Raw genomic sequence first — 21,706 nt, 5'->3', positions numbered from 1 at the left:
CATGCCTTTCCCCGTCCGCATCGGTCCTTGCAGGGAAGCCTCTCCCTTTTGCTTCTGGATTTAACCACCCAAAAGCGACACGCATCCCACCCCCGCCCCCTGCACCGGGCGGCTTCTCCCCGGTTCTGCAGGAAACTCCCTCCAGCCCCGCCTCGCTGCGCCCGGGCCGCCCACGTGTCCCAGCACCTTGGCCCGAGGGCGGGGCTAAGGCGCGGCTCGGCACCGATTGGCCCGCGCGCACTTCCGGGGGAAGGCGGAAGCGGGCGGGCGGCGATCTGGCCGGGGTTGCCGGGCGGGTGACTGACCCGCGAGCGGGGTGGGTGGGGGGCGGCATGGGGGCGCTGTTCCGCGGCGAGCGCATGTGCCTGGCGCAGCTGTTCCTGCAGGCGGGCGCAGCCTACGAGTGCCTCAGCGCGGTAGGCGAGCGCGGCCTGGCCGAGTTCCGGGACGTGAGTACTACGCCCGACCCCAACCGCCGGCCCGGGACCCGGGCCCTCACCCTCGCGCACGTCACCTTCATTGCGCAGCGCAGCGCGCAATAAACAGAGTCCTCGTCTCACCCCCCACCCCCCGGGGGACCCGTGTCCCGGCCGGCCGGCCCCGAGGGTCTCGTCGCCTCGCGATCGGAGGCCGGGTGCCACAGTTGCGCCTCCTACCCGGGCGCAGGCGTCGGAGGGGGTGGAGAGGGGTCTCGGTGACAGACGTGGACATTTATTATTATTATTATTATTTATTTTTCTTTTTGAAACAAATTTTTCATGTTCCCAGCTCAGTCAAGTCCAAATTCATGAATCTGTCCTAACCATAAGTGGCCCTGCCACCAGCAAATATTCCCCACCCCATCGTGGGCTTCAGCTATTTCCAGTTGGGCAACCTGTGTGCCTGGGGGCTTGGGGTTTGGATGTCCCCATGTTTCGCCTGCCCTCAGCCATATGGATGGATATAAACTCCAACGGATGCAAACTCCTGGAGGGCTGCTCCAGGCTTACTACCAGGAAGTACTCCATTGCAGTCGGGGTGTCCAGACTGTGGGATAAACTCCCTCTGGAGGTGCTGTGGTCACCTACCCTGGAGGTTTTGCAAGAGGAGACTGGACGGTCACCTCACCGGGGTCACTTGACCCCAGTCGTCTTCCTGCTGGGGGCTGGACCCGATGATCTGCGAGGTCCCTTCCAGCCCCTGGCAACTATGAATCTATGAAAATACGCCTGTAAAAGGAAGCTGGGGAGGAGCGTCTCATTTCCATCAAGTGGGTCTTAACTCCCAACACCTTGGTGGGTACTAAACCATGCCAGAAGAACAGTCGGCCCTGGGAACACTTAAGGAAAATTGCCTTCATGGACCCAGATACGTGGTGTTTCCCCATGGCCATTCATGCGTGGCTGTAAAGCAGCGCTGCCTCAGAGAGCCCCAGCGCTGTCCTTGTAGGGGAAGCCAAACGCCCACCTGACATCCGCGCGTAGTGGTGTCGGTGTAGCCCCTGTCCCCGCAGGGCAAAGTGCTGCCGGCCCAGCCCATGCCAGTGGGCAGGAGGGAGGGTGTTTCTTAGGATGGTCTGATCCATCTTTGCTTGCTGAATTTCAAAGAGAAGGCAGGAGGCATTTGCGTGGGAGGGGGGCTCACCTGTGAACATCATCAGACTAATGCTGTGTTTAAAGCTGCTAAAGTCGGGTCTTCCAGGTGCCTTTGTATGGCAAACCTTTGCTCTGTGCCTAGAGCCAGGGAAGCCAAAGGGGATTAATCCTGAAAGGATTCTCATGTGGTTTAGGGTTGTATCATCAGGCCCTTTATGTTTTAATGGGGCAAAGAAAGGGCAATATTTTAAAGAAATGCTTTTCAGCGGCTCATATGCAAATCCTGATTCTGTCCTGGTAGTTGGATACGCATTCATAAAGGCAGGGCATGCTCCCTGTGATGCTGAGAGGGTCTAACTGCAGAGCGATCAGTGTGCTTGCTACAGCAAAAGCCATGTTATCCGGCACTTTGCCAGCTGGAAATCTCCACTAACCAGCATCTGTCAATACAAATCTTCCTTCCGAGGGGCATGGCAAAAGCAAAAGCAGAAGCCACATTTCCAGTTTTGCCGCTGCGAGCCGAGTTCTTCTTTACTTTTTCCTTGTGGACCATGGCCTGGGGCAAAGCAGCCTGTGCGGGGCACCCTTCCCTGTCCCCCAGCACACCGATGCCAGGGAGTGCACTGCACAGTGCCTATTTGATTAACGGGTATCCCCCATTCCCAGGGGGATGCCGGATAACAGAGCTTTTATGTACTTGGATTCATTTTCAAATTGTGTATCAGACACCTTTGCAATCAATGGCAATATCCCCATTCACTGCAGCAAGGGATAATCAAACCCTGTATTTGCACCGTTAATTTTAAGTCGTAAAAATAGTAAATTAACCAAAAAAATTGGAATGGTTGCTCCATAGGCTTTAATTAATTTTGTAACATGATGGAATGAGACGATTGATTTTGTTTTGTTATAATAATGTTTGTTGTTATAACAAAAGTTACGACAGTTCTTTGAAGACTGTCTGTCAACGGCCCCCTAACTGAGAAGAAGCAGCTGCTGCAAAGAGTGAGCTTTTGTCCAGGACAGACGTGGTTCTAATTCCCGGCTGCCTGGTTTTAGTAGTGCAGCAACAAATGTCAAATGAAAGACTGCTTTTGGCACTGAGGTCCTGAGCTGAATATGTTACCAAGTGCACTGGGACTACTCACAAATGTCACGTTGCCGGGGAGAAGTGTTCTTAAGTCAATGAACCGTTTGTGTCCTGGAGATCTACTGCTGTGTGAAATATTTAATTAGCGTGTTTCTTCTTCATCTGCAGCTCAATCCAAATGTAAGTGCATTTCAGAGAAAATTTGTGAGTGAAGTGAAGAAATGTGAGGAAATGGAAAGGATACTTGGTAAGCTTTGTTTGTGTTAATGTTTTCCTGACTTTAATTTTGTCTTAGCTCTTCTACTAGTTAGAGATTTCATAATGGGAGTATTGCTGCAATGGAAATATTATCTGTGGTTTTTATATTTTGCCCAATGGTGATTCTGAGCACTGCAAAATGTAATGAGACTCACCCTTCCTTGCATGTTTCCGTAATTAAGATGGTTAGTAAATTATGAGCCAGGGTGGCTCTGTAAATAGGACTGAACTGAGAGAAGAAATGGATCCTTTCCTTATTCTGCTCCAGACATATGTTGAGACTTGCAGTATGTCACTCAACTTTTGTTTTTGTTTTTCTTCAACTGAGAAATGAGGCTAATGAGGCACTGGATCAGTCTTAGGTAACTGTTTAAAACAGTGGTTTTCAATCTTTTTTTTCATTTGTGGGCCCCTTTGGAAATTTCTAATGGAGGTGTGGGCCCCTTTGAATGGTACATGTTGGTATTCACATACTTTTGATTGTAGTTATCCTTCACGGAGCCCATAAACAGTATTCAAACCCCGAGGAGTCCACGGACCACAGGTTGAAAACCACTAATTTAAAAAATACCCTAGAGTTTGAGAAGCGCTGAACCACCATGTTCCTCGTAAACTGTTCATCCAGTGTCAGTATAATTCTGAGTAGGAAAATGGAGCTTGGACCTTTCCAGGATAGAATTCTTTGGATACAAGATCAGCATAACAAGTGTATATAAACAAATAATGTGAAAGTATGTCTATATGTATGCATGTATTTAGGGAAATCTGAAAGTAGCCTTAATGACAGCAGTTTGTTAATCCCCCAAACACTTGTTCTACCTCTGCCTTGTAGCAAAGAAAAATTCTTTTGTATCATGTTTTGAAGATCCCCTGTACCTAGAAACCTTCATATAAGTTAGACGTGAATAAATTGTCATGTGTCAGATCTTGCAAAACACTCAGCACCTCCAGTTATGACTAAAGATCAGTGTGAGTGGAGGGTGTCCAGGAGGCGTTCAGGATTGAACCCCTAAATGAGTTGCTTAGGTAATGTGTTTTGACAAGTGTGAGATACTATAAGCCCCTTTAATTCTGTTGCTGTTCTCTACTCCAGGATATTTAGTGCAAGAAATTAAAAAAGCGGATATTCCTCTTCCTGAAGGAGACGTTGCTCCTGCTGCCCCTGTGCTTAAACATGTTTTAGAAATCCAGGTAACTTTTTAAAAGGTTTTTCATAAAAATTAAAGGCAGCATTAGGTTTAGGTACAGCCACTTGCTTCCCTTTGGTCTAGGTGTCAGATCGCTGCACTTCTTGTTTACGGTTGTGAAAGTTGATAGATTTTCAGTCCCATTTCTTACTTGATCATTTGCTGTCGGCATGGTTGTAGTTCTGCTATTAATGCTTTCAGGAAGTTGAAGCAACTTGGTGTGGGAGGTTTAATTAATTTGCCTCGTGCTTTCTTCTCTGTGAAGCTTTTTCTTTTTCAGCCAGTAGGATATCAAAGAGATAATTGAGGATCTGTCTTGCTGGAGGCTTTCCTGGCTTAGATCAAAGCTAACCCTTAATTTTGTTTGTATGACTCAGGGAGCAAGATTATTGCAAAGCTAAAGTAAAAAGCTTGTTGGAAACTGATGGATGAGAGAGAGAAATAAAGGGCCTGCATTTATTCTTTTTATCACTGAAAACAGTTTTGTTTTGAGGCTCTAAATAATTTTACAGCAGAGGGAGAGATTTTTCTGATTTCATTATCTTTTCATTCTTTTTTTTGTCAAATATGCTTATGAGCGTCTCAGATGATTTAGATGAATGGTAGAATTTTTAATTCCAACTAATCCCTGTAAAACAAAATTATTCTGCTAATTTGTTGGTGGGGCTAAATATTATACTACTTCCATTAAAGAAAGCATGTGACAGTAGCAAATCAGTTGCAGAATGTTACTTTTGCTCTTATTCTCTGATCCGTTAATTAGGAAGCCAAAATTTCTGTTACAGAACAGGTTGTAATAAAGACTGGTAGTTGGCATACGTTATGATGATAAAAAGTAATTAGACGCTCCTTATGTTGGATACATATTTTGTTTAATCTGTGTTGATCTATTCATGTTATGGAATATATTTTATCTTTTCTCCATGTGGAGTGCATAGATACTTTAATGATCCTATTTGGTAAAATACAGCAACAAATAGAACTAACTATTCTTGTTTTTTTAAACAAAGTGGAAGTGATGATGTGTTTTCTCTGTACTGTAGGAAAAATTGCAGAAACTGGAGACAGAGCTAAGAGAGGTGACTAAAAACAAAGAGAAGCTGCGGAAGAACCTGCTTGAGCTGACAGAGTATATCTACATGTTGCGGGTCACACAAGGCTTTGTCAGGAGAAGTGCTGAGGTACTACATATACTTGGATTATGTTGATTGTGTTTTCTTGTGACATCTTGCTTTCTAATGTAAGCACATGAGTAGTTTTGGTAGAGCTATTAGAACGTCATGCATTTTTATGACTTTGTATTGTGGCAGTTGTTAGGGATACCAATCAAGGACTGGGTTCCAGTTATACTTGGCTGTGTGTATATACAATGAAAAGTCAGTCGCTGCCCTAAAGGAGCTTTCAGTTTCTGTATCAAATCACTTAAACACTGATATTGGTATCTACTAAAATGAATGAAGACATGATTTGACTCTTTTATGCTCAAGTTGCATTTAGATGTCTGTCTTAAAATCTTTGTGGTAGTGGTTTTACTCATTGAGAAAAATGATGAAAAATATACAAGGTCCTGAGCTCTTACTTGTTATCTCAAATCGTAAGGGAGATATTTTTTGTAAAATGTATTAATCAAATTGAAACATATTTTTTATTAAACTGACTGATATTAAATCTTTTGAAAACTGTCTGCCTCTCATTTGATAGCATGAACCATATATACCTGCAAATTATGAAGAATTCCCAACTTTGGAAACTGAACCTTTGGTGGACTACAATTGTATGCACAGGCTGGGTGCCAAGCTGGGGTAGGTAATGTTAGAGAATTTTGTTGATTAGGTATGGAGATCGGGATTTAATGTACTGCTATTAAACTCCTCTAAATACTGGTTTGGATCTGTACCTAGTGTAAACCAGTGTAGCTTTATTAACTTCAGTTGAGCAGCACCTATTTTCACTAGTAGAGAATGTGGCCCGGTTTAGAATCCAGTTTTGTCGCTGAATTATTGAGGACAGAAGTACGGCCAAAATACTGTTGCAGTATGTTCACTGTTGTGATTTAAAGGGTGCGTGTTAGAGAAAATGTAGACTTTCACTAGATCATTATTTCGTTACTGTATTTGCTGCTCTTATTACAAGGTAAATGTAGTATTTTAGTCATTAATGACAGCTGTAAAATACTAAAATAATTAATTTATCAAATATACATGTGTACATTGAAAGAGCTGCACCCCACACATCCTCACAGCATCCCTGCATGGTCGATTATACTGCATTTTACACACGGGGATAGAATCGGGTATAGAGAAACTGAATCATTTGCTTATGGCTGTGGGAAGAATTAGTGTCAGACCTGGTTGCATGATCAGAGCAATGGCCATATCTTTTTCCCTTGAGCAGAAAGTACTCTTTTAATTTCACCTGCTGTTGGATGTAAGTAAAAGAAAATAGGCAATAACTGTGTAGCATGACATTTTTGTTCTGCAGAAATGCAACTACTAAATTCTTGTAATTCATGTATGTTTTTAAAAAAAAAAAAATCTGTGGGTTTTGGTTTACTCTTAACACCTGCCTTTTATATAGATTTATATCTGGTTTAGTTCATCGAGCCAAAATTGATGCATTTGAAAAAATGCTGTGGAGAGTCTGCAAAGGATATACTATTCTTAGTTATGCAGAACTGGATGAGTGTCTGGAAGATCCAGATACAGTGAGTAAACACTGCTACCATTTTATTATCTATTCACACTTTACACAGTTGGCAAGATGTTTCTCAGGGGAAGAGCCATTATTCATTCATCTGTGTGTAAAAATGAAAGGTTAATGACATCACAATATCCATAGAGGAAAAGTTCAATTCTTTTATAGTCCACTGTTACAAACTGAGAGTTGGTGATCATAATCCTGTTTAACTTCAGCATTAATGATTAATTATTAAGTTCAGTGTGACAGATAAGGAATTTGTATGATGGTCTCATACTTCTGGATTTCTTATTGAAAATATTGCTGTGGATCTATTTCTGTAACGCTATTTACAGCTTTAGAAAATAACGCCACAGTTCTTTTCTTGCCTCACCCCAAATGCCTTCCTGTCTGCCTTAAGTATAGTGAAACGGAATAGATTATCACACTTTCAGTTTTCTTTCTTGGGCTACTTTAAAATGGTGTGGTTTTCCTGTTAATATTGTTTTCTGACAGTTTTAAAACAATTCTTTGACAGTATAATTCCACTCAGATGAAAATATATAATTTTAATTAAGTGTCCATTTATTTTTGGTTTTAGGGTGAACCCACAAAATGGTTTGTGTTTTTAATATCCTGTTGGGGTGAACAAATCGGCCAGAAGGTAAAGAAGATATGTGACTGGTGAGAAATAAGCCTTATTTAATTTTTACTTAAAATTGAATAAAGTGTTTTGACCATCGTGGAGTTTTTTCATTACATGGGGATGCTGTTTTCATACAACAGTTTTGAAGATACAGTTTTAGTTATTTCTGCATTAGTTGTTTTTCCATTTGTAATTTTAGCTTCCTGGTGGGGTGGGGCTGTGCTCGGGGTGGCTGGTGGTGGCTTTGGAGGGGCTACAGGGTGGGCTGCAGCCACCCAAGATTTTGTCATAGCCCCTCCCACTGCTGCTACCCACCCTGACCACAGCCTGGCCCTGTCCTGCCAGGAAGAGCTTGGCGCAGCCATGGCCCTAGCCCGTCCTGCCCTGTGCAGATCCGGGGGCACATGTCCCCCTTCTCCCCCCATGCCCTCGGGGATGAGTGGCTGGAGCCACTGGATGAGCAGGTGAATGCCAGACAAGCAGTGCGCAGCAGCAGGTGCCATCCCCTGATGCCCTCCAGATGGGCCGCGGCTCTGTCTCGTGCCCTCCCCGCCCCAGCTGGGCAGTGCCTGCCTCAGCCCCACTCCTCCCTCACCGCAGGGGCCTTGATCTGCGCCTGCCCCCACCCCCCAGACCCTTTCCCTCCCCCCTCACCTTCCACCACGTCAAACTTAGCAACTGGACACTGCTCTTCAAGCTGCCACAGTGTTATTGGAAATTGGGTTGGTATCAGCCCGTATGCCTCCTTAAAAATCAGCTATGGGTATCAGCCCCAAAAATCTTTATTGGTGCAGCCCTATTTAGTACTTAAATATTTAATACAATCCTCTCATTTGTTTTCTCTAGCTATCATTGTCATGTCTATCCCTATCCCAATACCACTGAGGAGCGCAGAACAGTTATTGAAGAGCTAAATGTTCGTATTCAGGATCTTCATACTGTGAGTAAAATTTCACTGCTACTCCTTTCATTCCAAATATCGCAGTGTAAAGAATTGTTTAATGTAGTAACATGTAATGTATATCCAGCTAGCTGTTCTAGTCACTTATCTTTTTAGGTATTCAAACCTTTGCTATGCATTTCCAGAATTTTTAGATACATAGTTAATGATATAGATACATGCTTTCAGACCAACAAAATATTTCCCCAAGGTCTGCTGTTGTATGGTAACACATGTAAAGTAATAAATAGTAGGAGAAAGGAATGATGTATTGCCAGGTAATATAGTCTGATCCGTGCAGTCAGGCCATTATGTCTGCCTGGAGTGCAGCTAACTCTGTTATGGTCTGACCTGAGCACAGATGCTCAGCTGTGTACATCTGACTTCAGTTTTGCTTGGTACAGATTGGAGATGGTTTGTAGTTTCGGGGTAGCCATATAGTGATGCTTAACTAGCATGTTTAGTAGCAGTTTTACTGTGGCTTGCAAGTGGCTGTTTCTTCTGTAAAAGGGAAGACTGTGAAGAGGACAAGTCCCAGCATGCAGAGCTTCCTCAGGATCCCAAGAGTAGAGGGCATGGGTAGAAAATGCTCCTTCTATAGTTAGACTTTATTCAGATTTTCAGTTACAGGTTTTTTTTCTTCCTTTGTCAAAGGTGCTACATAAAACCGAGGACTACTTACGGCAAGTCTTATATAAGGCATCTGAATCCATCTATACCTGGGTTATCCAAGTGAAGAAGATGAAAGCTATTTATCACGTGCTAAACCTGTGCAGTTTTGATGTCACAAATAAATGTTTAATTGCGGAGGTTTGGTGCCCAGTGTCTGATCTGCAAAACTTGCGGGAAGCACTTGAGGAAGGATCAGTAAGTCACTTAATTTCCATGCTTGCTATGCACAATCAGAAGTTTAAGATAGAATCTTTTGAACCAGCATTGGGAAGAAAAGAAACAAGGCTGTATGATAGGGAAACGATCTGGATGCAGAAAATTCCTGGTAGGACTCAGGGTTGATAGGGCCTGTGTCTGGTGGTTCGTACTAGAACAAAATCCCCTATGTATGTCACTGGGAGCTTTTCTTGAATATGGTGTGCAGGATTGGGCCCAGTGTGTCTTCGGTTCAGACAACTGTCTGAAATCAGCCAGAAGGCACTGCTGCTGTCTTATTGTGAAAATGGAAAAATTGGCTTAATGAGAGTGTTTGGAGTTGTGTTAAATTAAAAAGAGAATTTGTGATAGCAAATCCTTGGACTAAAGCAGGGATGGCCAACCTGTGGTACAGGCGGCCTGTGCGTGTGGCACACGGCGGATAGGGTAGGGAATAGAAAGCAAACTAGCACATCAGGCTCAAGCACAGGGCCAGGAGCTGAAAGCAGAGCAGCAGATTGGAATGGCACTCCAGGAGTGTGCAGGACTAATTTGTGACGTGCCTGCCCAAAAAGATTGGCTTCTAGTGTTTTAAAGTATCTGTTGTTGAATAATACAGTGGTTCTCTACGTTTTAGACTCATGGCAGCCCTCATTAGACTCAAGGTTCACCCTTGTGAATTGAGCAGCACTCTGTTTCAGTGGGGGTGGGGGAGTGTCCAGGCAGGGACAAGCCCAATCCTGCACTTACCTGCTTACCCCTTCATACCTGCTTTATCTTCTTGCACCTCCGCGGCACCCTTCAACTGATCTTGTGGCATCCTGTTTGAGAATTGCCAATCTAAGATTAGCAACCTTGATAGATTGTAAAAGCATTATGCAACCTTGATGTACTCTAACATGCATTTTTTAGTGGGAACAGGGTGGAAAAGATCAGACTTGGTGCACGTGAAGAATTTTGCAAATCAAAAAAGTATTCAGATGGCAGCTAAGGTTTAAGAGAAAAATGACTAGTAAATATCTGGAGGGCCAGTGGTGCAGTTATCAAAATGAAAATAAAATCTAAGATAGTAAAATCCATGTCAAAGAGCCTTTCATACAACTTATTGTTTATTCCCTTTCATTTTATAACTAGAGGAAGAGTGGAGCTACAGTCCCTTCGTTTGTGAACACGATACCAACCAAACAGACACCTCCAACTTTGATACGTACCAACAAATTCACCTCAGGGTTCCAAAATATTGTTGATGCCTATGGAGTTGGGAACTATGGGGAAGTTAATCCAGGTTTGTCCTCTTGATAATTGAGAGTGCCTTGATTGCATTAATTGCTTATTAATTTCTCCATGATGTATTAGCTGTGCTTTTGCTTGGCAGCTTGCTGAATTTTGAGCACTAGTATGGGGAAAGATGACAACTACCTTGCTATTGTTTAATGGCCATTTTTAATTATTGGATATTTATCTAGATGACAAATAATTGGAATGGCACTTGGGAAAGATATGAGGTTCACTTTCTAGTATGCCTGGGAAATGGGTGAGCCCCCATTGAGATAATGGATAGAAACAGCATCTCTTAAATTGTGAAACTGAACAGACTTGATTAAAAAAAAGTAGAATTCAATAATACTGTTACTTCTTTAGAGAAGGTAATTACCTGTCTAACATTAATAGAATTGTCTTTAGACAAAATTCAGGTAATTGTAATGACACAGTAAATATCTATGACACAGTAAATATCTTTACTCTAAACCTGGAATTTGTTGCTTTTTTCAGCTCTCTATACCATTATCACCTTCCCCTTCTTATTTGCTGTTATGTTTGGAGACTTGGGACATGGTTTTCTAATGTTCATCTTTGCGCTTTTGATGATTGTGTATGAAAACCACCCTAGACTGCAGCGATCACAAGATGAGGTAAAAGATCAGTACTTACGTGATTTCGATAGATTAATCTTTACTTTTCTGAAAACTAAAACTATGGATAGATGTCACTTAACACCTCATGTATCTGAACCAGGATTTTTTTGGCCTATCCACTCCTAACTTGTAGCAAGTGAAGCTAAATTGTAATAATTTAACCTTGACTTAAATGGGTAAATTGCTGGGGTTTAGTTTTACTTGCAGCAGGTTAGGAAAGGGCGGAGAACTGCTTGTACCGCTTCTGCTGATTTGAAACCCTGAGCTTTAAGTTCCTCTTTTCCTCCTCCTAAAACACGATAAGAATGTGTCTCTGAGAATGCAAAAGCACATCAAGGCCAAAGTATGCAATGGACTTGATATGACTGGTACTACCCATTATGATGTGCCCAACCACCAACAGTACTTTGAAAAATGATCATACACAGAAATGTAGCCTTTATAGAATATTTGGTAGTTTAGTGACTCCAAATTAGAGAGCTTATTTGTATGCTATAAGTTTGCTTAGAAATCTAAAATAGATAACATGAGTTTGAGTGTCTTTGGGAACACGTTTGTTGTAAAAATTTTAGGCAACTGTGATGGCAAATCTATTCTAATATAATAAAGGGCTTAGTCAATCTGTCTGTCCATAGCAGTCTTGGAGCACTCCGATTACTGAAACAACCAATCAGAGTGCTTCAAGAGTGTTCCGGACAGGAGGTGGTGGTGGTGCGCCCCTATAGATTTCATAGACATCAGGGCTGGAAGGGACCTCGGGAGATCATCGAGTCCAGCCCCCCGCCCAAAGGGCAGGAAGTCAGCTGGGGTCATAGGATCCCAGCAAGATAAGCATCCAATTTGCTCTTGAAGGTGTTCAGTGTAAGTGCTTGAACCACCTCCGATGGCAGGCTGTTCCAGACCTTGGGGGCTCAGACAGTAAAGAAATTCTTCCTTATGTCCAGCCTGAAACAGTCTTGCAGGAGTTTATAACCGTTCAACCTCATCATCCCTTGGGGCGCTCTGGTAAACAAACGTTCCCCCAGATCTTGGTGGTCACCCCTGATAAACTTATAGGTGGCCACCAGATCACCCCTGAGCCTGTGCTTTTCCAGGCTAAAGAGCCCCATGGCTCTCAGCCTGTTGTCATAAAGTCTGTTTTCCTGACCTCTGATCATGCGCGTGGCTCTTCTCCGGACTCGCTCAAGCTTCTCCACATCCTTTTTGAATTGTGGAGCCCAAAACTGGATGCAGTACTCCAGCTGCGGCCTCACTAAGGCCAAAAACAAGGGGAGAATGACGTCCCGGGATTTGCTTGAGAAGCATCTAAGGATCCAAGCCAGCGTTTTGGTTGCTTTGCTAGCTGCAGCATCGCATTGCAGGCATGATGGAGGGAGGGACAGATGGTTAGAGAGAGGGACAGATTTGCTAAGCATAGCCTTCAGGTCAAACAGTAATCTGTTTTTTCCTGGTTTTGCCATAGCTTTCTTCACATCTAGTATCCTTCTTACGTGGTCATACATAATTACAAAGCATGCCTTTTCCTTGGAAATGTGTAGAAAGTTCATGTGTCTGTAGCTCATGGTGTTATTTCAATACTTTCAGATCATGAAAATCTTTTTTGAAGGACGATATGTAATTTTGTTGATGGGTCTATTTTCTGTATATACCGGCCTAGTCTATAATGATTGCTTTTCAAAGTCATTAAATATATTTGGTTCTGGCTGGAAAGTTTCAGCAATGTTTGATCAGAAGGTCTGGCGGTGAGTAGTACTCTTCTTTTTATTATGCCATAAAAAGTGTACTGCTGACACTGGTTTAATGTATTTATATGGCTCTGGATAAAATTTTATGTGGTGGAGGTCATTGGGAGGCTCTAGTCTCTTGTAAAGGAACCTCCTCAGCTGGCAGTGGCTGAATCAGAAGCATACACAGATTCAGTTTATGAGGCTGGTGTTAAAGGTTACTTCAGTAATTCGTAGGTACTTTCTTCATGTGGCTTTAGGCAGGTGCTACTGTTACCTTCACTCACCCCACAGTACACTCTACAGTAATAAAAGAAAAACAGCAATATCTTCTAGAGTTAAAAACAAAAGAAAATGGGATATGGAAAAATGGAGCCTGAAATCTGCAGCTCTTGGTTTTCAGACTTGTTTCTCCACTATAATGGTCTCAACCTTGAAAAACAGGTTGTGGGGAACTCTGGTGATTCTAACCGTGAATGGTCATTCACTCTCCAGAGCTGCCATTCTGGCAACTGCTGTTAGCCTGGAATTAACCTGGAAAAAGGTGATTGCATCTGTCAGTTAAATATTGTTGACTATTGCCCTGCTTAGAAATCTCTTTGCACTTTTAACTAGGTAATCTGAAGTTGTATTCTAAGTGAGAAATTACAGATATAATTGCCTGTTTCTTTTGCTGCAGTCTTGCTGATTTGAAGTCTAATCAGTACTTAACTTTGGATCCAAATGTTACTGGTGTGTACAGTGGAATTTATCCCTTTGGTATTGATCCGGTTAGTGCTTCTCTTTTTTTGTAACTAACCCACATATGATGAATAATGCTTAATAACCCATATGTTAACATTGCAACATCTGCTTAATAGAAGGGCCAACATAAGGATGCTCTGAGTAAATCCACACTTTGACACATCCTCTTCTGAAGGGGGTTTGGTTCCTTAGCAAGTCAGGGAAAAGTTTAACTAGTTTCTTCAAACTCACCTGGGATCCAAGTTGGAAGTAGAATCCAGGTTTTATAAGGGGAAAAGATACAGCATTATGCACTGTATTAGTCCTTATACAGGCATCTGTTTCCTCTTTGATTCTCCTTCAGATCTGGAACCTGGCAAGCAACCGTCTCAGTTTTTTAAATTCTTTCAAAATGAAAATGTCTGTGATTTTTGGAGTGACTCATATGACATTTGGAGTTGTTTTGGGGGTCTTCAACCACTTGTAAGTATGGAAAGTTAGAAATTAATTGGGCAATGAAATTGTGGCGATGTTTTTGGCTCAGTGATTATCTGAGCTGATACAGTTTTGGAAAGTTTTTCAGAACTGATCAAAGCCAGAGTAAATTCATTGTAAAACTTGCTTTATGAAAGTCTGTACCTAATACCCTGCGTCCTGTTGAAAATAATATAAATGGGTAGGTGTTCTACAGAAAAACCTGCAGGCATTGAGAAGCAAGATTTTTGTTCCTGTGCATCACTAAAGCAGACGGCATCAGGAGCTTCTATTTTTTTAAGCTTCTTTGGAGCGTTTCTTTCTCATATTCATTTCTTTGACGTTATTTGCCATCTTACTCATTCAGGTCACAATCCTGCAAATATGTATGTGCTTAAATAAAGACTGGGGTTATTTATATCCTTAATGTTAATTATATGCATGACTGTATACAGGATTAAGCCCTTGTTTTCCAAGTAGTTTTGCATTTAAAGGGACTGAATCTTCTGCTGTTCAGTCTCTAATCCCATTGAAAGTCATAGTAAAACTTAATTTCTTAAATAATTTCTATTTTTGATCACATTGCATGTTTTCCTTGAAGTACTGAGCACTAGGGCTGTGCGAAACTTCAGTCCCTGATTCAGTTTGGCAGAGATTCGGCCCGATTTGGTGGTTGAATCTCTAAAATTGAATCGAATCGGAGGATCCTTTAATCTCTCCAAATTGAATTGGAACCCTCTGAATTGATTCGGAGAGATTTGGAAAGATTTGGACATAGACACAGCTTTAAATGTTTTTTCTACATACCTCTTGGTAGCAGGGGCTCGTGAACCTGCTATGCTGGGGCCCATGGAGTGTCCCACAGGAGTGTGGGCAGGGTCCTCAGCATGCTCGGCAGCAGACCCAGAAGTGGACCAGAAGCACGTCCAGTCCACTTCCAGATCTGCCGGGGAGCATGCAGGTGCCCCTCCTGTGCTCCGTGGTGGACCCAGAAGTGGACTAGAAGTACTTCTGATTCACTTTTGGGTTCACTGCCAAGCACGTGGAGGGCCCCCCTCACGTGCTTCTCTGGGACGTTCCTTGTGCCCCAGCATGGTAGTGTTCACAAGCCGTCCTGGTACTTCGAGCTTTGTAGAAAAAAAGATTTAAATCTGTGTCTGTGTCCAAATTGCTGATTCTCTGCTGATTCTCTATGTCCGAATCAAATCGGGGACAGTGATCTGAATCAGTGAATCAAATCACTGTCCCCGATTCGGGCTGAATAGAATAGGGCCTGCTTCGCACAGCTCTGCTGAGCACTCCCAGCTTCCTCTGAGGTCAGGAGAGGGTTGCAGTGTACTCAGCCTCTCCCAGAATTAGGCTCTAAATCTGTTTTTGATCCTTCTGTGATGGCTGTTCTTTACTAATTGTGTGTTTTCTTTATTTTTTTAGACACTTCAGGAAGAAGTACAATATTTATTTGGTTTTTCTTCCTGAGCTTCTGTTCATGCTGTGCATCTTTGGTTACCTTGTCTTTATGATAGTCTTCAAATGGTTAGCTTACTCAGCAGAAACTGCCACAACTGCTCCTAGCATCCTGATTGAATTTATTAACATGTTCCTGTTTCGCAGTAGTGAGACGCCCCCCCTTTATACAGGACAGGTGAACAATGTTCTTATCCTATGTTCTTTGATAGATATGATTAAATGAAGAGGATTAACTGAACTTCAGTATAAGATAATGGTTGAATTCAGGGTTTGGAGGGTAAGGAGATTGTATCAGAAGGTGTTTTGTTCTCTTTTTTTTAAAAAGAGGCAATTTCCAGAGCAAAATTTTCATGGTCTGTTTTCAGGTTAACCTTGATCTTGATTGGAATGAGAGCTGCAGAGCCCAGATTAGTTTTTATTTATCATATTGTCCTGTACAGTCTTATTAAGCTGGATATTAGCAAAGCTGTATTCTGATATCCAGTTGTGCAGATGCTGAGTCTCCTCAATGCATCAAAGCATTTAAACATGTACTTAAACAAGCAGTAAAGCGCTGCTGAAGTCAGTGGAGATTTTCACATACTGAATTGTATTATGGGAAGTGCGTAGGTGCTTCTGGTTTACTAAGTAAGCAAGTACTTTGATTTTGGTGGTGGTTTCTCATTTAAATATGTTTCTTTGTTTTTTTCCCTCCCATTCCATTACCAGGCTATTTTACAGCATTTTTTATTTGTCATTGCTTTGCTTTCTGTTCCTGTAATGCTTCTTGGAAAACCACTTTATTTGTATTGGATGCACAATGGAGGACGAGGCATTGGAATGTACAGGGTATGTATTGGAAAAAAAAAACACTTTTAAGCATGATATACGTTTGCTTTTCTATGGTGACAGTGATATTTGTGTGTAAAGGATATTTGAGTATGAATTGTTCAGGCCAACTCAGCAATTTAAAGAAAATTTAAATTTTAAGAAGCGTTTGCCCATGTCACTCCTTTGTGATGCCAAGCTAGCATTTGTTGGTCTGATGCTGTAGATTGGACGTTAGTGGTAGTTACTTCACTGAGCTGTTTCTGTAATACTTTCTGTGTCGTAGATGAGTGAATATAACTTCCATTGTATGTGCCATAAAGATTTAAAACATGAAGTCACAACAGAAGGTCACTAATCAGATATTTTTGCAGATTAATTTATGCTCATCATATTTTTCAGTTATGTTTGATAAGTCATTTAAAGATCTTAATATGCTGAAAGCACTGCCTTTTAGATTGAGAGAGAATCTAGAAGCATTAAGCTCTGATTTCCATAAAGTGTTCTCCCAACTTGTTTTCACCATGCAAATTAAAAAATGGACGAGTATTATTGTATAATAAATAGTGCCTTGTTCCTTCAGCTGTCTAGTCTTTTGTACCTCAGAAATTGCATTGCATGTTTCAGTGCTGCAACATTTTGGGTTGTTATTTGGAAGCAAGAGGAGGAGTAAGCAAATGCTGATTCATTTACATTTTGTGCAGAATGGCTACAAATTGGTTCGCAAAGAAAGCGAAGAGGAACTTTCTCTCTTGAGATCTCATGATGTAGAGGAGGGAAACAGTCCTGCAGATGGTGGCCACCAAGAAGGGGATGGAGAAGAGGTAATACGTTCAACTTGTGACTGTACTGGAGAGAGACCTAAAAGCAAGTTACTGGTAGAAAACATTCATGGAGAGAGACTGCAAATTCTCACTTGGGGCCTTATCCAGTTCACTAGGAACTGAATAAGACTTTTCAGCTTGATCCCTCAATTTACCCATTTGCAAAATGAGTATGATTCTTACCTCAGAATAACCCCAAGATGGGGATGATATACCTAGGAATTAAGGAAGTTTGATCACTTAAGACACTGCACACCTTGTGTCAGGTTCATAAAAAATATTTGAGATTTACAGGAACAACATTCCCTTTCAGTTCTTTGTTATTAATTAGCCAATATAACTAGATAGCAGCATTTAATGGAAATGGTGATGCCTTGGTCTTACAACATTTCACCTGAGAATGTCAAAGTGCTTTAAAAAGGTGGGCAATGATTATTATTCCCAGGCTTTGACCTTGTCCAAAGTTGTACAGAGCTGGAATTGGAAGTTAGGTCACTTTACTTGTGTTCCAACAGAAACAGACCACCTTTGTGATAGGAATTCAATTTACATGTATATATTAATGCACAATTATATTGGCCAGTCTGTTTACCTTTTAGAAAACTTCATAATAACGTGAGACCCAATCAGAAGACAGTACTCTTTTATTTTATTACTGCAATAAGGATATAAAAGTTTATTTTGTATAGTTGTTAGTTATAAAACAAACTTATTTGATCTCTTACATTGCTTTAACATAGTCTGAACCTATAATTAATTTACAAATAACTTATATTTTTATGCTGTATGGTTTGAACTGAGCCATATACAAATGTATTTACATAGATCTGTGTATGTAGTTTAATTTTGCAGATATTTTCATGAATCAAACTATTCATACCATTGAATACTGCCTAGGATGCATCTCCAATACCGCTTCATACCTAAGGCTCTGGGCACTAAGTCTCGCTCATGCACGTGAGTGTCTGTTCTCTAATGTAACTTTTAATGGTGGAGAGAATGTTTCTTTTGTTACTTTTTGGCCTTTCTATGCCTTACTATGCACTTGTTTGTGTCTTTAAAAAGAAGTTTTATCTCAAATGGAAAACTGGCAAACTAAAACACTGAATGCACTGTAAAGTTCATTTGATCACTCCTGTTTCTAAGGATCTAGGAACTCCTCAAATATCACATGACTTAGTACCATCATCCATCCTCATACACAGAACTGCTTTAGGTCTTCCACATAGCGAGTCTGATTTGGAAAAGCATGCAAGCATGTTCTTCTGTCTTGAATATGATTCAAACTACTTCTGTGCATAAGTGGTGTCCTGCATAGGAGTCCTTTCCTGAACTGGAGTGAGGGTGTTTTTTGTTCTTGTGCCATTCTAAATTAAAACATGGGTACCTCTTATGTTACTTCCAAACACACAGCCCCCTCCCCTTTTGCTGTTGGATGGGACATGTTGATCAAGTATCCTGAAAAGCTTTAGTCAAAATTTTTGTTTAATATTCTTGGTCTGATTCCAGGAATGTTTTTCTCACAATAAATTTACAGGTATTATGCTACAGTGAATAGGTTAGTGATATGTTGTGTGTATGTAAGCTAATTCAAGGTTCATTGACCATGATAGGGTTTCTAAGAGTGCTTATTCTCAAACGATATCTGAAAGTTGTGTCAGCTTTGCATGTGAAATTAAAGCTGCTGTGCAGTAGACTGTGACCAGTGTTTAACTTCAGAACTCAAATCTGAATATGGTGCATATTGGTCACTCTCATAAGGGTCACTTGAAATGTGAACCTTGGGTGGGGGGTTGTGATTTTAGTAAAACAGATTTTGAGACTGTTTAGAATAGTACAATAGTCCATTGTTTAAGGAAACAAGACAGGAGGTGTAGTTTCAGATTATTCTCCTTAGTTGTATGGTAAAGAGTCTGGTGCATGTGAAGTACTGTTCTGGTGAATGCAAGCTACTGCCCCTATTTAAAAAGTATAAGCTATTTTATGCTGTTCAGTCCCTTGAACATCTTGTTACATGCACTAGATTTCTTCAGAAAGATAATTTTAGCTATATTTCTCTTGTTCACTGGGGTCTTTAACCAGCCTGCATTCAAATATTAAAGTAGACTTGTTGCTTAAAGGTGTAAATATTTCCAGTTAATTTTAAAAAATCCTTTGTTTTGCAGAGTTGTCAGAAGTACTGTGGGAAATGGTAATGAGAGTGGGCCTTCGTGTGGATGCAGCATACGGCATCTTACTGCTAGTTCCAATATTAGCTTTTTTTGCTGTGTTAACAATATTCATCCTTTTGATCATGGAAGGCCTTTCTGCTTTTCTTCATGCTGTGCGACTTCACTGGTAAGTGTTAACTTTCATGGTGACTTTTCCTGCATGTTGGGTTGATCAAGGAATCTTATTGGGTCAAAATGGAGGTTGCTTATGGGTTTTTTTTTATTTTTTATTTAAAGAGACAACTCAAACACTTACTGGTGATAGAAACTTTTCATTACATTAAGTAAAAGGTTCACTGGAATCGGCTTTATAGGTACAATTTAATCATTAGCTTATAATATTTGCACCCACTCCACAATTGATTATTTTCAAAGTTGAGTTTGACACAAAATATAAGCAAGGAAGTTAGGCAACTGCAGTAAGCATCTCATGTAGATGCACCCACTGTCTTGTCTTTTGAGCATCTTGCCCTGTCCTCCGTGAGCCAGTTGTTAACATGCGCATCCTTTTTTGTCTTATTACAGGGTGGAATTTCAGACCAAGTTCTACACTGGTGGAGGATACAAGTTTACTCCTTTCTCCTTTAAATATATTTCTTTATATTTTAATAAAGATGATGTTGCATAGTTTGGTTGCATGAAAACAGAAATATTCAGAGGTGTCTGCAAATCATGTAATTGGATCTCACTGACTGTAGCGATTGTTGAGGAAAAATATGTTCACTGATTGCCTTAATACAGCCAAATAATTCAGTTATATACCTCCATACAAATACGTTGCAGATCTGGAGCCTTCTTGTATATAGGCATAATGTGTACATTTTTAAATGAGAAACTAATGTAACTTAATTTTAAGATTATTCTAAAAATAGCCCTTTTGTTGTTCGTTCTGCAAATAATTTAGGAATTGTTTGGTCAGAAGAGACTGTTTTGTTTTCTTTAATAGCTAATTTAAATGATCTTAAAGGTCTTAATCTTCTTATCACATAAAATATTCTGCATGACTTTCCCAGACAAAAAAAACAACTGATGAAATCTGGAAGCAATTCAGGTTAGGCAATATATGTTTTCAGTATTCAAAAGCAGTATAAATCAGTATAAAGTGTTCATACCAATACGAAATGCCTTTTTTGCTTTTGTCTATTTTTTCAAAATTGCATCAAAACTTTTTTACTTCATGCTCTGAATTCTGCCCATAATTATTACTCTACTTTTTCCAGTTACCCAAACTGCCATTTCATTTGATAAAGAGTAAAATGAAGGGCAGGGAAAGAAGACCCCCAGCTACACCTTTTATCCCCCTTCCTTGAGGAGTTTAGTGTCACAGCCCAGTTGTGCCAGGTGATCTGTGTGGAACCCCACTGGCTTCATAGGGACTGTGCAGACCATCTTGCAGGATTAGAGCTTTTGTGTGATGTATTTAAAACAGACTGACATTGTATGTGTATTAGAAATAGCTTTGTTAGGCTCTGATTCTGTAGTCCTGTTGCATGCAAAATTCCCATGCTTAAGGAATGCAGAATAAGGATTTAATTTATTTTATGTTTGTATTTGGTGTTAAAGGTATTTATGAATTTAACTTGACTGGTTTATCTGAAGTTGTTGAACCAAAGTTGTTTATATAGTAAGTGGAGGTGGGTGGGGAAGGGAAGGGGTGGAGCAAGGGAACCTTTGGTATATTTTTATAGCAACATGAAAACTGGATGTGTTACCAATACAGGTTTGACTTCTGTGCCATAAGAACATAATCCTACATTCCTGTTTCATATTAATTCCAAATAAAATCTAACTGCTATATTTAGGACCAGTATTCTGCAATGTTTGTTTGGTTGTATTTAATTTAAGTTAGCTCTTATCTTACCAACATTTTGTCCTAGATAACTTCAATTTCTGTTCTTCATTTACACATTTTAAATGAATTTCACACTAGCATAAAAAAGGTTTTAGTTAGCGGGTTTTCTACATCTCATTTTCACTTAGATTAGATTTGCCCAACTGTAAAGAAGTAATTTTCAGTTGTCATAGGAGAAAAACTTCACTTGACAACCAACCATCTTTCAAATAAAAATAGAGAATTTTTTTGACTTAGTGTCTACATCAGTTTTATTTTTCTGTTAGCTACAACACCAGCTGGATCTCTACGCTCAGGTGCATAGGACAGAGGACTGGAGGCACCGGGTTTGATCCTTTGCCTTGGCAGTCAGTTTTCCAAACCATCTGCTTTGCCTGCTCCTGCGCATCACAACCATGACAGTAGAAGAGCTGGGTTTCTTCTTGAGCTCTCCTGTCCCCCACTGTCCCTTATTGCCCTCCCCACCCCATC

At 40.8% G+C, this 21,706-nt stretch overlaps 1 protein-coding gene across 1 annotated transcript; it reads left to right on the top strand.

Moving 5' to 3' along the window:
- Positions 1-293: 293 nt before the first annotated feature.
- ATP6V0A2 (ATPase H+ transporting V0 subunit a2) lies at positions 294-21,185 on the top strand. The gene is made up of 20 exons (XM_090062275.1): positions 294-449; positions 2,833-2,911; positions 4,016-4,113; positions 5,153-5,290; positions 5,811-5,911; positions 6,687-6,813; positions 7,387-7,469; positions 8,278-8,371; positions 9,026-9,238; positions 10,373-10,523; positions 11,012-11,151; positions 12,739-12,896; positions 13,558-13,648; positions 13,966-14,084; positions 15,507-15,717; positions 16,251-16,370; positions 17,054-17,173; positions 18,013-18,130; positions 19,339-19,510; positions 19,909-21,185. The coding sequence occupies exons 1-20, from the start codon at positions 333-335 to the stop codon at positions 20,009-20,011; spliced, it is 2,553 nt and encodes an 850-aa protein (XP_089918401.1). The 5' UTR covers positions 294-332; the 3' UTR covers positions 20,012-21,185.
- Positions 21,186-21,706: the final 521 nt, after the last annotated feature.

Source organism: Crocodylus siamensis, chromosome 9, assembly GCF_052110815.1.
Source record: "Crocodylus siamensis isolate JL-2025a chromosome 9, ASM5211081v1, whole genome shotgun sequence".
Lineage (NCBI taxonomy): Eukaryota > Metazoa > Chordata > Crocodylia > Crocodylidae > Crocodylus > Crocodylus siamensis.
The sequence above is the reverse complement of the archived record's forward strand: the minus strand, read 5'-3'. Positions and strand labels throughout refer to the sequence as shown.

Coding starts and splice junctions, on each gene's coding strand:
- ATP6V0A2 (XM_090062275.1), top strand. CDS start 333: ATGGGGGCGCTGTTCCGCGGCGAGCGCATGTGCCTGGCGCAGCTGTTC. Junction 450..2,832: donor GCCTGGCCGAGTTCCGGGAC/GTGAGTACTACG, acceptor CTTCATCTGCAG/CTCAATCCAAATGTAAGTGC. Junction 15,718..16,250: donor CCCCCCTTTATACAGGACAG/GTGAACAATGTT, acceptor TTCCATTACCAG/GCTATTTTACAGCATTTTTT.